Source organism: Strigops habroptila, chromosome W (assembly GCF_004027225.2).
Source record: "Strigops habroptila isolate Jane chromosome W, bStrHab1.2.pri, whole genome shotgun sequence".
Lineage (NCBI taxonomy): Eukaryota > Metazoa > Chordata > Aves > Psittaciformes > Psittacidae > Strigops > Strigops habroptila.
The window spans coordinates 2,039,233-2,055,323 of NC_044301.2; the positions used below are offsets into that span (position 1 = coordinate 2,039,233).

The 16,091-nt window shown below is 47.3% G+C and overlaps 1 protein-coding gene across 1 annotated transcript in view; it reads right to left on the bottom strand.

The window, feature by feature from the left end:
• LOC115619227 (enhancer of mRNA-decapping protein 4-like) overlaps positions 1-16,091 on the bottom strand; it is a 61,048-nt gene that overhangs the window by 24,698 nt on the left and 20,259 nt on the right. The window contains exons 10-17 of the mRNA XM_030511280.1: positions 14,048-14,143; positions 12,964-13,066; positions 12,309-12,489; positions 5,096-5,168; positions 4,586-4,677; positions 3,761-3,957; positions 1,526-1,614; positions 584-737 (exon numbers count right to left, since the gene is read on the bottom strand). Of these exons, the coding sequence (XP_030367140.1) occupies positions 584-737; positions 1,526-1,614; positions 3,761-3,957; positions 4,586-4,677; positions 5,096-5,168; positions 12,309-12,489; positions 12,964-13,066; positions 14,048-14,143 (985 nt within the window). The remainder of the gene's footprint in view (positions 1-583; positions 738-1,525; positions 1,615-3,760; positions 3,958-4,585; positions 4,678-5,095; positions 5,169-12,308; positions 12,490-12,963; positions 13,067-14,047; positions 14,144-16,091) is intronic.

Consider the following 16,091-nt stretch of genomic DNA (forward strand, 5'->3'; position numbering starts at 1 on the left):
CAAGACTTGTAACAGGCTCTCAGTTGGGCTAACATCACAGTTAACCAATGCTAGTTTGAACACACCTTCAAAAGAAAATGGAACACCAGTTCTACTTCCCTGCTCTGCTCCAGGATCCCTTCTCTTTGAGGGGAAGGGTTAGTTTTAACACTGAATATCTCCTGGACTAAAAAGCTTATTCCCATTTCAAGCTTTGGTCATAACCTGTTTTACATCATACCTGTAAAGAAAGATTTAGGAATAGGAAATGATTGTTTCAGACTTGTCAGGCCACCAAGGAGGAAGAAAACTTTCCAGGGAGTACTGTCTCCTAACACAAAGACTGACTGCATCCAACCATTGTGACAGTGATAGCACAAGCTGGAGCTGTCTCTAGTTTTCAGAGACATGCTGTTTTACATGAGGTCAAGGTCCATTAACACAGGTAAACCTGGCTGCAGATCTGTGCCAGCAGCTGTGTTCCAAAGGGCAGCCACTGGCCCTGTTAATATCCAAGTAAGTCTAATTTCAGCTTGTATAGGCCCACAGAGAGAGATCCCTTGGCCCATGAGGAGAAGGAAGGAAGCAGCATTTGGAGCCTTACTGGAACAGGTGCCTTTGGTGTTAGCTTGTCAGAAAGGCCTGGGATAAGAACTGAATGGGTCCTAGGACTAGTCTGGAGACCGCTGCTACTGCTACTCAGCGTGAGGTTGGTGTCCAGCTGCATCTTGGGGCTCACAGTCAAGTCTTCCAATGGCCTGCAGGAAACAGAGACACAAACAAATCAAGCAGGCCAACCTAATGGTACAGATCTGCATCAAGCACTCAAGGTGAGGAGATGGAATCCACAAGTCAATGAAGGAGCCCAACCCAAACAGCACTAGTGTTCTCCCTTGCTTCTTCCACCATGGGCAGCTACTCCCTGTCAACTAGCACCTGCAACTCCTAGTGTCCAAGGAGATACTAGGTAGAAACAAACAAGCAAAACTAAGAAAAAAAAAAGGGGGGGGGGGGGGGGGAAGGATCTCTTCAAATTTGAGGGGTCAGCAAAAGAAGGGACCAGATACATCTTCAGTGCCCACTGTATGGAGTTTAGGGAGAATCAGGACACTATGGGATAGGTCTTTGTCCTTTTCCCAGCCCCCAGAGGTGAAGTTTTCACCTGGTATGCAGTTCAACCCACTGCAACACTAGTAAGACTTTCCTAACAGCCCCAATTATCTCCCTGTCCTTGGTGGCTGCATGTTCTCTTACCTGTAAAGAACAGCCCTTTGGGAGAAGCATGTAAAGCAATAAAACTGAGATGCAATAAGAGAATCCTTCTGAGGCACAAATGAAACACTATTGTTGGCTCCTTGGATGACAACAGGCATGCTCCAAGCTGCATTAGAGATGCAAACAGTTGCCTATATAGGGATGCTGGGACTCAGGCCAGTTTCTAACTCTGGTTACAGTCTCCTCTCCTACAAGATGCACTACAGCTCTGTGCCACCCTGAAGGACTGTATCAGTTCAGCTGCAGATATATTAATACACATACTATTTACCTGGGTATAGAGGCATCTGTGACAGAAGTGCTACTCATGGCTGTGACTGCAGTCAGGGAACTGACATTGCTGCCTGGAGATACAGCAATCTAGAAGAGAACACACAGCAGTCAGAGCGTGACAGAAGAGTTCAAGAGAACTTCACCTGAGGATGCTGGGTCCAGAACTCCTAAAGAGTCTTTGGTGAAGAGGGAATAGAAAAAACAATAGGTCAAGTGGTACTGCTAGGGTGCTCAGGTGCTGGTCAAAGGCAAGCTCCAGCACACCAATCACATGAACCACGACTGCTATTATTGAGGAACTGCTCTCCCAAAAAGTGGCATTCTGCAGGGCTCTGCACCAGATCCCCATTTTGTTCTTTGAGCCTAGGCTGCTCTGCCAAGGTCTACTGAGGCCAGAGTCTGTACAAGGTTTAGGTCCTGCACTGCTGATACGTGGAAGCAGAATGCTCTTCTCATCTGTGAAGAGCACAGTGGGACATGCTGGCCCCCACTGCTGCTTCTGGCTACCGAGAAACACCTATGGAGAGCATGCAAATACTCATCTGGGAAAGCTGGAGTGGCCAAGCTTCTTAGGCTTGACAGTGCTCACAGCAGAGAGCAGAGATTGAGCTAAATTCAAGGCTGTGTCAACCCTACAGTGCTCCTAGGTGCTGGTGCCAGCAGGAAAAAGCCTGCCATGAAACAGGTAGCAGTGAAAAGCCAGGTTTAAACTGAACAATTACACTGTCTAAACTGAAGGGTGAGCTGCTCCTTGCAGCAAAAGAGTACATGCAATCATCACCCCAGCAACAACTTCTCTCCTGCCTTGGGACATCTTTGCATTGGGAAGGATACCCACCCACAGGCACAAAATTAACTCCTGCACTCAGCAACTTTGCAGCAACAGCAAAACCTTTAAGAGGAGTTTAATTTATTCCTTGCTCCCCAAGTTGTCACCAGGTTGACTCTCTCATTAATCAACTCAGCATGAACTCCATTTCTACATATCTCCATGCGCCATCTGTCCTCATCCAGGCTCCTCCAGTACACGTTCCAGCTGTGGTGACAACCATGTTGTCCTCCCTTAGAGGGGGAAGCCCTGCCTTAGGATGTGTATGTGGAGTGCTGCTCACAAGCACTCTCCTGCTTCCCTTTAAGAATCGTATCAGCACAGAAAGTAACTGCTGACAGTTAATTTCTCACAGGAAGGCAGAGAAACCACAAAGAGCACAGCTTCTCACCAGTGGAATCCACACCTTGTCATTAAGATGCAGATCACTTTTCTTAAAAAAAATTTTTCAAAGTGCATCCTTTATGTCTACTCCCATTCTAAAAGCACACAAAGAAAACTACACAGTCACAAATTCAGTACAGAGGCACAAAGGCAGGCTATGAAGCAAGAATATCTGAGTGGGTTTAAGACCAACATGACACTTGGATGCAGAATGGCCAAGAAACAGTGAGCTCCTGCACTTCCACTTGTTGGCATAACCAAGAAGGGCAGCAGAAACCTGTGCCAAGTTAGACAGATGCACACTGTCACTGCCAGACAGCCTCTAGAAATGCCCAGCAGGACCCAACGGCGTGTGCTGCAGCACTGCTGGCCATGCACACGTGACAGAACATTAGCTCTTTACCAAGACACTTTGCTATCCTTTGCAGAGATCTCCAAATCCCAAGGAATGCTCCACAGGCTTCCTGTTTCTGAAATCCCTGGTACAACCACAGACAACTTGCCTTCTGTACAAGCTAAAGCCTATAGTGTTAGAGTCAAAAAACCCCACCAAGCTGCTGGATCAATGCTTTGCAGATCTCATGCAGATGTTACAGTCTCATCTACCTACCTGATCGTTTCAGACATGCATTCCCACAGGATCCCATCAGACAGGATGTGCAGAGATGGCATATTTTCTTCTATTATATCACAACCCCAAACAAGACATGTAAACCAGTAAGAGCAGTCTGCCAGCTTAGACACAGTTATTTAGCAAACCTGTATTTCTACACCACACAGCTACATCAGCAGGTTTGCAGCTGAACACAGCACTTGCAACACAAGCTTAGGCCAGCTTAGCATTTTAGATGTGCCAACATGTCATTACTCAGTTTGGTTACATGCACAGAGTTTCCTGCGTGCTCTGCATTCAGCTGACATAGCCTATCAGAGTCATTGCAGCCTAGAAAAAGTTCCCAAAAACATCAAAATCCAAACCCACCCCTTGTGCCACTAATAGCAGTTTTGATTTCTGGTTACCTGTTGAAGAGATGTACTCTGTGTCATGAATGCATCTGGAGTCATCAGCTTAGGTTTGGCATCATTTGAGAGAGAAAGGAAGTCTGCTGGTATAGGCAGATCAGCAATGTGCCGCAGGTCTGGGTGAGAGCCATGCACTGATCCTTTTTCTGATCCCAGCTCTTCTGTGCTTAGATCAGCCATGTGGTCTGGAAAGGCTTCCAAGGGAGAAATACAAATCAATTTACAGGAACTTCCCCCAAAAACTAAAGCTTTAATTCCACAAAGTATGAACTTATGCCATTACCAGACATACTTGATTCCAAAAAGAACAAGCAAAAAACCCTGCAACATCCTAGTCAAATCCTGTGTTATGCTTACTCTTTGTATGCTGAAGCATACAAATCCACTGATTTTATCACGTTTTGATAATAAGAGGTCTGAGCTTCCTTTCTTCCCTAAATGCAAGGCCAGTTTAACAGCCACATCCCAGAATGGTGAATGAACTGAAAGAGCACACTACATACCACCCAGTCCCCTCTGCTCCCAGAGCTCTGGTGTCACTCTAATCTCTTCCACCTGACAAGAGACAAATGACAAGTTGCTGGCACAAGAGCAAAATCACCTAGAAAGGTGCACTCAAGCGTGCACAAAGCATTAGCACTCCGAGCCTAACATGTCCCCATGCTCCATCCTCACACGTCTAATCAAGGGCTGCGCTTCACAGCTAGTTCATATTTGGAACCCTTTATGCAATGACAACCACTGTTACAAAGAGGCACCCAAAGCTGCCCCCCCAACAACCACCTTTAAAGGCTCAAGGATAAATTTAACACAAATCCTCACCAAGTTCTTCATGAGAGCCATGGGAAGGCATGGATGCACTCGTGTCAGGGCTATGAAGAGGCTGGAATCTAATCTGCACATCCTGTAGGGCCCTGAAAAAGAAACTGATTAGTTTATGAATCACCAAGGGAAGTCAAAAGCTTAGAAGATTTCTCTTCATGGAACTGATTCTCTTGGAATATGCTTTTAGTGTTTTCTGCCTCTGACAGAAGCAGTGGAAGTTGATCCTCATTCATCTGCATCACCAAGTTGTTCTGGTGCCCAAGGTATTAGAGACATGTTTCCCAGCACTTACATGTGTACTCATGATGACAAAAATATTAGCCTGCCACAGCATCACGCAGGGCTACCTCCTGGTAATGCCATGCTAAACACACCACTAGAAGTTTCTATGGGTCCAAACAGTTTTTGTTATGAACAAAAGGAATTGGTAAGTTAAATTTCTACAGGTCAGTGAAGGGTTAGGAGAACCACAGACAGCTGCCCATGGTAGCTGCTACACATACTCACTTGGTGTGCACACAGAAGAGTTTTATCAGCACGCCTGCTGCTGATTCAACAGCCCCAGCTCCCTGAGCACCTTCTGGAAGTGAGACAAAAGTTAAACAGGAAGTTGGATGGAAACTGCAGACAAAGTACTGGGAAAACATCACAGCAAGTGGAAGCAGCAGTAGAGCACCAAAACAATACAGCTTCCTCACTTCTCCACTTCAGAGGTAGATTCGCCCTGTTAAGGTAAAGTATACCCTGCACTCCTACTTTTTGATGTGAGAGCATTCAAGTTTGCTCTAATCCAACCAAACAAAAGCCTCAAGAAAGGTTTAAAAAAAAAAAAAAAAAAAAAAGGATACCTCACTAGTTAAGAGGAAGCTGAGGTCTGGAACTGCCAGCAATTTGTTCTGGCTGTTGAAGTGACTGGTTGGACATATTTTAAGAGAGACATACTAGCTTATGTCAGACAGAAGATCAGACTAGGGCTCAGCCATCCTTCCTGGCTACAAGCAACTGTGGTTATGAAGAGCTCTGCAATAACTTCCCATCAGCCAGCACTGACAACATTCACTCAACACCAGTACAAGTCTCACTGCTAAGAAAGCTGAGTTAACTGGTATTCCTATGTAAGTTGTCCTCATCATGTAAGCACAAATCAGAGACCTGAAGTTTCGGTCCCACTCTGCTCCTGACTCGCTACTTGTATCAGTCATTTTTACTTCTGCATTTCAGAGCAATATGGCACCAATATTGTCAACAACATGAATTAACTATTACATACAATAACAGGCATAGGGAAGCACATAGAATCATAGAATCAACTAGGTTGGAAAAGACCTTTAAGATCATCGTGGAACTGATTCTCTTGAAATATGCTTTTAGTGTTCAGTGTCCAACCATTACCCCAGCACTGCCAAGGCCACCACTAACCCATGTCACCGAGGGCCTCATCTACACGGTGTGTGAACACTTGAAGGGACAGTGACTCCAGCACTGCCCTGGGCAGCCTGTTCCAATGCCTGAACACCCTTTGAGGAAGGAATCGTTCCTAATCTCCAGTCTAAACCTCCCCTGGTGCAGCTTGAGGCCGTTTCCTCTTGTCCTGTCACTTGTTCCTTGGAAGCAGAGACCAGCCCCCTCCTGGCTCCATCCTCCTGTCAGGTAGCTGTAGAGAGCGATAAGGTCCCCCCTGAGCCTTCTCTTCTCCAGACTAAAGCCCCCCAGGTCCCTCAGCTGTTCCTCATCACACTTGCGCACCAGGCCCTGCACCAGCTCCATTGCCTTTCTCTGGCCCTGCTCCAGCACCTCAATGTCTCTCTTGTAGTGAGGGGCCCAGAACTGAACACAGGATTCGAGGTGTGGTCCAGAATTCTAACAGGAAAGATGTTACTCAAAGCATCTTTCCAAATTTTATTAAGAGAAAGGTAGGGGACCAGGAGCAAGCCAAGAGTTGAAGAGAGGCAGCAATCAAGGAATGCCTGCATGGGACAGTTCTCCAGAAGATTCACTATAGTAACAGCCAGAAGAATGTATCTATCTCCTGTGTTTCTCAGAAGACACTCCTCTAAAAGAAAGTTCCTTGTTCATTTCTGTTGCAAGAAGATTTGTGATTTGGGAATATGCCTTCCAGATAGAATAGAGAAGAATCCCACTCTTTCCCTCAGCTCCAACTGTGCACTGTCCTCACATCTGACACAGCTCAGAAGCAACCAATTGGTTTCTCAGACCATGTGCTCACACCTCTGATGTTTAATTACAGAGTTTACTCAGACAAGCAGTCACAGAAATATATCCTGCCAGTTCTTCCAGGAACCCTTTTGCTCCTGTGGCCTTGCAAAGGGTGATGGAGGGAGGGAGACTCATCCCTGTGTTGCCAAAAGTTGTCCCCTGTGTTCTGCTGGGGGCAATGACACTATGCAACTGCAAAAGCATCATGGCTCAGATACCAGGCAGCTGATATTGTACCTTAGCCAAAGCCTCGCTTGCACTCACTTCAGCCTGCACAGCTCTGGAATGCTTCTTTTATAACAGAAAAACCTCAGTGGAGTTTCCAGGTGGTAAGGGGCAATGCCTCCAATCCGGGTTTGGGACTTCAGGTTCACATTAGAAATATTTTCTTTAGGAAGGGGTGCAGCCCTAGGACAGGGCACCAGAGCAGAGTCAGAAGGGTCACATTTGGGGGCCTTCAATGCACAACTAGGTGAAGCCACAGGTGACCTGATTATCCACTAGTCCTGCTTCATAGAATCATAGAATAGTTAGGGTTGGAAAGGACCTTAAGATCATCTAGTTCCAACCTCCCTGCCATGGGCAGGGACACCTCACACTAAACCATGTCACACAAGGCTCCGTCCAACCTGGCCTTGAACACTGCCAGGGATGGAGCATTCACAACTTCCTTGGACAACCCACTCCAGTGCCTCACCACCCTCACAGTAAAGAACTTCTTCCTTATATCTAACCTAAACTTCCCCTGTTTAAGTTTGAAGCCATTACCCCTTGTCCTATCACTACAGTCCCTAAGGAAGAGTCCCTCCCCAGCATCCTTATAGGCCCCCTTCAGATGCTGGAAGACTGCTATGAGGTCTCCACGCAGCCTTCTCTTCTCCAGGCTGAACAGCCCCAACTTCCTCAGCTTGTCTTCATACGGGGGGAGCTCCGGCCCCCTTATCATCCTCGTGGCCTCCTCTGGACTTGCTCCAACAGCTCCATGTCCTTCTTATGTTGAGGACACCAGAGCTACAAACAGTGCTGCAAGTGGGGTTGCATGAGAGCAGAGTAGAGGGGCAGGATCACCTCCTGCGACCTGCTGGTTACACTTCTTTTGATGCAGCCCAGGATACAGTTGGTTTCTGGGCTGCGAGCGCACACTGAAGCCAGCTCATGTTCAGTTTCTCATCAACCAACACCCCCAAGTCCTTCTCCACAGGGCTGCTCTGAATCACTTTTCCACCCAACCTGTAGCTGTTCCTGGGATTGCCCCGACCCAGGTGTAGGACCTTGCACTAGGCTTGGTTAAACTTCATAAGGTTGGCATCAGCCCACCTCACAAGCGTGTCAAGGTCCCTCTGGATGGCATCCCTTTCCTCCAGCGTATCAACCAAACCACACAGCTTGGTGTCATCGGCAAATGTGCTGAGGGCGCATCAATCCCACTGTCCATGTCGCCGACAAAGATGTTGAACAAGACAGGTCCCAACACCAATCCCTGAGGGACACCACTCGTTACTGGTCTCCAATTGGACATTGAGCCATTGACCACAACTCTTTGCGTGTGGCCATCCAGCCAATTCCTTATCCACTGAGTGGTCCATCCATCTAATTGATGTCTCTCCAGTTTAGAGACAAGGATGTCATGCGGGACAGTGTCGAATGCTTTGCACAAGTCCAGGTAGATGACGTCAACTGCGCTGCCCCTGTCCATCAGTTCCATAGCCCCATCATAGAAGACCACCAAATTGGTCAGAGAGGATTTCCCATTAGTGAAGCCATTCTGGCTGTCACCAACCACCTCATTTTTCATGTGCCTTAGCATGCCTTCCAGGAGAATCCGCTCCAAGATTTTGCCAGGCACAGAGGTGAGACTGACTGGTCTGTAGTTCCCTGGGTCTTCCATTTTCCCCTTCTTGAAAATAGGGGTTATATTTCCCTTCTTTCAGTCATCAGGAACTTCACCTGACTGCCATGATTTTTCAAATATGATGGACAGTGGCTTAGCAACTTCACTCGCCAGCTCCTTCAGGACCCACGGACTGGTGCACATTCAGGTTCTTAGGATGGTCTCGAACCTGATCCTCTCCTACAGTGGGCCTAAGGTCTTCATTCTCACAGTCCCTGCATCTGTCTTCCAAGACTTGAGCAGTGTGGTCAGAGCATTTGCCAGTGAAGACTGAGGCAAAGAAGTCATTAAGAACCTCAGCCTTCTCCAAATCCACGGTAGCCAGTTCTCCCGATAGCTTCTGGAGAGGGCCCACATTGTCCCTAGTCTGTCTTTTATTTGCTACATACCTATAGAATCGTTTCCTGTTATTTTTCACATACCATGCCAGATTTAATTCTAACTGGGCTTTAACTTTCCTGACCTGGTCCCTAGCTTCCCAGACAATATCCCTGTATTGTTCCCAGGCCACCTGTCCTCGATTCCACCTTCTATAAGCTTCTTTTTTCCCCTCTAAATTTCCTCAGCAGCTCCTTATCCATCCATCTCCTGGCCCTCCTGCCACACTTCCTTCTTGTCGGGACGCAACACTCCTGAGCTTGGAGCAGGTGATCCTTGAATATCAACTAGCAGTCTTGGCCCCTCCTGCCCTCTAGGCCTTTATCCCATGAAACCTTACTGAGCAGGTTCCTGAAGAGGCCAAAGTCTGCTCTCTTCAAGTCCAGGGCAGGGAGCTTGCTGCATGCTCTTCTCACTGTCCTGAGGATCTCGAACTCGAACTTCTCGTGATCGCTACAGGCAAGGCTGCCCTGGAGCATCACATTTCCAACCAGTCCCTCCCTGTTGGTGAGCACAAGGTCAAGCATGGCACCACTCCTTGTCGGCTCCTCTATTACTTGCAAGAGGAAGTTGTCTTCCACACAATCGAGGAACCTCCTGGATTGCTTGCGCCGGGCCTGTGAGCGTGAGGCTGGTTCTATCTGTCTATAGAGTGCTTCATCCACAGAGTCCTCTTGATCAAGCGGTCTGTAACAGATCCCATTGTAATGTCCCCCATTGCTGTTCTCCCTTTGACCCTGACCCACAAACTCTCTGTTGGCTCATCACCTGTCCCCAGACAGAGTTCCATACTCTCCAGCCTATCACTGACATAAACAGCTACTCCCCCTCCCCATCTGCCAGGCCTGTCTTTCCTAAGGAGCCTGTAACCTTCCATTCCAACACTCCAGTCACAGGAGCCATCCCACCATGTTTCTGTGATACTAATGATATCATGTCCCTGTAGCTGTGCACACATCCCTAATTCCTCTTGTTTATTCCCCATACTTCAGGCATTTGTATAGAGGCATCTGAGCCAAGCTCCAAATGAAGGCAACTCATTGGCTGGAACAGCTGAAATATCTCTGCATCGCTCCAAGAGTTTATTATAGGTGCTGGCAACTGACTGGGAGTGTTGGGATGGATCAATGCTCCCCTCCCCCTACACATCTAGTTTAAAGCTGCCTTGACCAGCCTGGCAAGCCCTTTACCAAAGCCGCTCTTCCCTTCTTTGTGAGACCAGCTCCACCAGCCTCCAGTAGATCTGGCCTCCCAAATTGAGTCCCATGTTCTAAGTACACAAACCCCTGACTATGGCACCAGCATTCTAACCATTTATTAACCTGCCAAATCTGCCTAACCTTTTTAAGGTCCTCCCCTTTAACCTGGAGTATTGATGAAAAAACTATCTGAGCTCCAGAGCCCCTAACCACCTTTCCCAGGGCTCTGTAGTCCTTAATGTTCTCCAGGCTACTGCTATCTATATTGGTAGCACCCACATGGACCACTAGAAGGGGGTAATAGTCAGCAGGACTTACTAGAGCAGGCAGCCTCTCTGCAACATTCCTGAGCCGAGCCCCTGGCAGGCAACACACCTCCCTCGAGACTGGGTCAGGCTGACAGATGGGTGCCTCTATGCCTTTCAAAGTAGAGTCCCCTACTACTATGACCCACCGCTTTTTCCTGGAAGCACCAGTAGTGATCCTCTTTACTGGTGCATCAGCTGGTTGTTCATTTGGTGAGGTGTGTGTTTACTCATTAGCCCCCTGCAGAACTGCAAAGCGGTTCTGGGTGGGGATGTCAGATTTAGGAGGAAGCCCCTTGCTGTTAATTGTCCTCTTCCTCCTTTTTTTGTTGGGTTTTTTTTTTTGTTACTAGTTCCCCAGCTTCCTGGGTTAATGCCCTCCTTCTTTCCTGTATGCGCTATGGTGGACGCTTGTGGCCCCTGCACAGTTTGGGCCTGGAGCAAGCAGTCCAGCTCCCTCTCAGCTTCCCTGACATCTTTTCGCTTCCTGACAGTCTCCCGCAGCTCAGCCCCCTGCTGCAGGAGGACCTCCACCAGGGCGCACCGAGTGCAGCCCTGCCCATTGTGCACCCTCGCCTCAAGAGACAAATGGAAGCACCTACTACACTCTGAGGTCTGTGCTGCAGCCTCCCCTCTCATCAGTTCTGTCTGGGTGCCTATGCTGGCCACTGCTGGGGCAGCCAGAGCAGAGCTCCCAGGGCCCCGGTCCTGAGGCAAGTGCTCACCATCCCGCTTGCTCTGCCTGCGTGAACTGCTGTACCACACCCTGGTCGCTCGTGCTCCCTGGGGTGGGTTTTTACCCACTCAGGGCTGATGCCATTCCTCCTGGCGCCACCCCCTGTAAGTCAGCTGCTCGTGTCAGCTGAGCTGCCAGCTCCTGGGCAAGTCCTGTCAAGGACTTGAGGCTCCCTCAGTGGCTCTTGCCGCTCAGAACTGAGGCTCCTGGATGCTGTGTTTCAAGCAGCAGGTTGGACCAGAGACCTCCAGAGGTCCCTTGTACCCAGCTCTACTGTGCTTCCCTGAAGTACTGTAGCTGCACAGGGTGTATTTCATACAAGAGAATAACCATGGATTCATTTAGGTTGAATAAAATGCTTCTCAGTGGTTCCAGGTGATAGGACAAGAGGCAACAGGCATAAACTAAAACACAGGCAGTGCCACCTGAATGTGAGGAAGAACTTTACTGTGACTGATCATTGGAATAGGTTGCCCAGAGAGGTTGTGGAGTCTCCTTCCCTGGAAATATTCAAGAGCCATCTGAACACAATCCTGAGTAATGTGCTCTAGGTGACCCTACCCAAGCAGGAAGGTTGGACTAGATGACCTCCAGTAGTCCCTTCCAGCCTCAGCTGTTCTGTGATTCTGTGGAAATAGCCTTAAAATGACCTTAGGTTGGAAATTATCTTAAAGATCAGAGTCCAACTGTTAACCCAGCACTACCAAGTCTACCACTAAGCCATATCCCTGAGCACCACATTTCTTCTAAATACCCCCAAGGAATGGTGACTCCACCACTGCCCTGGGCAGCCTGTTCCAACACTTGACAACCCTTTTGGGGAAGAAATTGTTCCTAATCTCCAGTCTAAACCTCCCCTGGCACAGCTTGAGGCCGTTTCCTCCTGTCCTATTGCTTATTAATTGGGAGAAGAGACCGACCTTTCATGAGAAAGCCAGAACCAGCCAGGAAAGAAATCCTGATCTCACAGCAGGCAAATTCTCTTCCCACCTACCTACACTCAAGTTGTGACTTTCCTCTTCCGGTGGGAGCAACTCAGTGTGCCTTAACTGACAGCTGCTCACTGCCTGGATGCCAAAGCTTAGGACTGGGTGGGTAAGGAGGAACTCTGAGATGGAGCTGAAGTAAGCTTTGCCCTCCTCTTGGTTCTGCATCAGCTCCATCACATACAAAACCTGGAAGAATCAGAAACAGGAAGTCACTGGGCTTTCAGAGCAGACCATATGTACTTGTGTGTGGACTACAAAGCCTAGCATCTGAACTAAAGTTGGAACAATGGAAATAACATGAGGAATAAAGCCTGTGCCATTTAAATCTGAAACAGAACACCCAAAGGAACCTCAACAAGCACGCTCCTATCTGAGTCAATGCTGATTGGGGACTCAATCCTACTGTGCCAGACACAGGTTTCTCCAAGTGAGAGCTTTACTTCAGGGTGAGAAATAATCCTGAAGGCTCCTCAGGATTAATCAGCCGAATTGTTACCATTTGCCATCTTACAGTGAAATAGCTGAGGCCAACCTCTGCATTTTTAGCTATTAATGTGCAATTCCTATACCTAGGCAGCAGAACCAATCACACAGAAGGCCATTTCTCCTTCTGTTGCCGTTGCCATTACCCCCCAGCCAGCAATAAAATGAACCACCTACTTTTCTCTGCACATCACTCAGTATCAGATATTCAGCAGAGAGGTCCAGGCAGACTTTCAGGCTGGGAAGAATACTCATGGAGCTGAAGATGTCAGGAGAAAAGCTAGATCCACAAATAAAGGGGGGTGAAGGGTGGTGCAGAAAGCAAGGTATATTAGCACAACCAGAACAACTGCTATGAAACTGTATTAGTTAAAAAACTAACAAACATCTTAAGGAGTTTACAGCCACATTACAATGCAACCACCCACTGGAACAAAGCCATCACTGCAGAAATCAGTGCTGACTTCAGCTAAGAGGGAGATCACACTGTAGGATCTAGTTAAGGATTCTGAACATTTAATGAAAAATGACAGTTTGTCATTACTTAGCATGTTCCACAAACCAAAATAACGTATCTATATGCTTTGGACCTTCCGTAGTATGAGGTGGAAAAAGCTGTATTCTTCTTGCTTTAGAAGGGCAATTCAGAAGCAGCCTTAAGTGTGCATGTGATCAGAGAGGCCACGATCCACCATCAGAAAAGAGAAAGCAGGGAACATAAGCTGAGTGAAGGAATGGACTAAAGCAGAATTTGAACTTCTAGATGTATATGGCTCAGCAAATAAGACTTGTGTAATTGCTTAAGCTCTGTCAACATAGTAGCTTTTCATTATTTAAATCAGAAAAAGCAATAATAGGAAGAGATCCTAGATTAGTTATAGAAGCTCTAGTATTTTTACAGAAGCAAGCACTTAAGGTGTGCAATTTTGGAATGCCTCTCCTCAAGCTACAGGTATGTCTATGCTCTGCAGAGCAGAGCAAAGACAACAGCTCTTGGTAACACCAAAGAGACTGTACAGAAGGATAAATCTCTCCAGCCTTGCCAAAGCTCAACCTGACAGTCTGCCACGGCCCTGATTGCCAGTCTGACCTATCTCTGTTGAAAGCTAAGGAGGCAGCTCTAACTGGGGCTAGAGTAGACTCCACTGGGGATCAAGGATCACCTCTGCAAAGTAAATATACCAGGAAATTGAGAGCTTTGTTATGATCCACTGCTCAAAGTAAATCCAACCCTTCAGGGAGTCAGCACATCAACACCTACCGGACAGTTTGCAGACAGGTCCAAGACACAGTACACCACATCTTAAGTTCTCTGTTCTGATCTGCCCCTGTGATGAGAAATCTCCAGAAGGGAAACCTGCAGGCACCACAGAATTAAGTTCCCTTAAAGAAGGTCTGGTCCTTCCCATAAGGACATTTCACAGAAGATCTCCTCACAAACCTCCCATAGCTAATTGTGCCCGTGTCTTAAAGTTCACAGAAAATTTCTGCTTCTGAGGCAGATTAGAGACCACCAGAGCACAGAAGAACATTAAGGCCACAACTGCCTGAAGAATAAAAATTAAGCAAAACAAGGAAAAAAAAACCAAACCAAAAAACCAACACCCCAAACAAAAAAAAACCCGAAAGAAACAAAATTCCAAACTTATTTCTTAATTAACTACTGTCCTGGGTTCAGCTGTAACAGTTATTTTTTCTCCTTCTTAGTAGCTGGTGCAGTGCTGTGTTTTGGCTTTAGTCTAAGAACTGTGCTGATAATACACTGATGTTTTCAGTTGTTGCTAAATATTGCTTACTCCAATCAAGGACTTTTCAGTCTCATGCTCTACCAGTGAGGAGGGGCACAGGAAGCCAGGAGAAAGCAGAGACAGGACACCTGACCCAAAGTAGCCAAAGGGGTATTCCATACCACAGCACGTCATGCCCAGTATAGAAACTAGGGGGAGTTACATGGAAGGTCCAGATTGCTGCTCAGGTGGGGCTGGGTATCGCTCAGTGGGTGGTGAGCAATTGTATTGGGCATCACTTGGGTTTATTGTTTTCTTTTCCTTTTCCCCTTTTAGTTTTATATTCTCTCCCCTTATTTCCCTTATCATTATTATTATTGGTGGTAGCAGTAGTGGTTTTGCATTATACCTTAGTTACTGGCCTGTTCTCATCTCAACCCGTAGAATTTCCATTCTTTCCATTCTCTTCCCCATCCCTCTAGGAGCAGGGGAAGGAAGAAGGTGGGGGGATGGGGGAAGTGAGTGAGCAGCTGCATGGTTCTGAGATACCAGCTGGGCATAAACCATGGCAGTCCTTTGTGGCACCCAACGTGGGGCTCGAAGGGCTGAGACAATGACAGATCTGGCCAGAGTGTGTCTAATCGTATTTGTGATAAGCATTCATTGTTTTGGATTAATAGTAACTCATCACAATGTTGATTTATTTGCTCTCAAAGTTGTTGCACTTGGTCTCGGAGTTTCAGCATGTTGTACCTTACTTGCAGCCAGTATTTGCTGGTTTAGTGTTTATCAGCTGGGGGGCCTGGGCTAAGGTTCTTGTTTCACTGTACTTCATGGTAATGACTTGTAATACAATAGAATCATTGACCATGAAACTGGTCTGGCACGTGTTCTCAGTGTGGACATCACCTCTATACTTTGGGAGGCATGTAATGGGAATTGTTAACAATTACACATCTTTTTACCCCCCTCAGAGTGTCAACATATGAAGGAGACATTGCCTCGCACCCCCTGCTCCCCCACCAGGCTATTTACAGCAGCATTTGAGAATTCTAAAGGTTTTGGATATCCTTTGGATACCCTTGAAACCTGCCTGCTGCTTTTGCTGGGGATCAGCATGTTGCCACAAATACTGCATGTCTTTTACCCACGGCCATACCACCTTGAGAACAGCCGATCTCGTCTGATATGGAAATTTAAGCAGGGTCGGGCTCGGGTCTTGTCTAAGGTTAAATGATGATCTAAGAAGACCACCAAGAGATTTTCCCTGAGGCTGGACAATCATGAGTGGCAGGGTGTGTGGGATAGCATGGGCAAGCACTTAAGCCAGTTGGCCCCTCCAGTGCTTTGGAATTTCACTCCTGAACAAATGCGAAATCCAGAAAAACTAGCAAAACACTTAGATGAGGTGTGCTGTTGTTGTGGCAATACCAGAAAGGGACAACTCGCTGGGGCTTGGCCTATGCCTATAGGGCCCTGTTCTGTAAGGAGCAGGAAAAAGATGTCTCTGGATCTGATGGCAAAGCAACAGACAACATAGCTACTCAAACCCTGACAAGAGACACTGCAGCCACTACA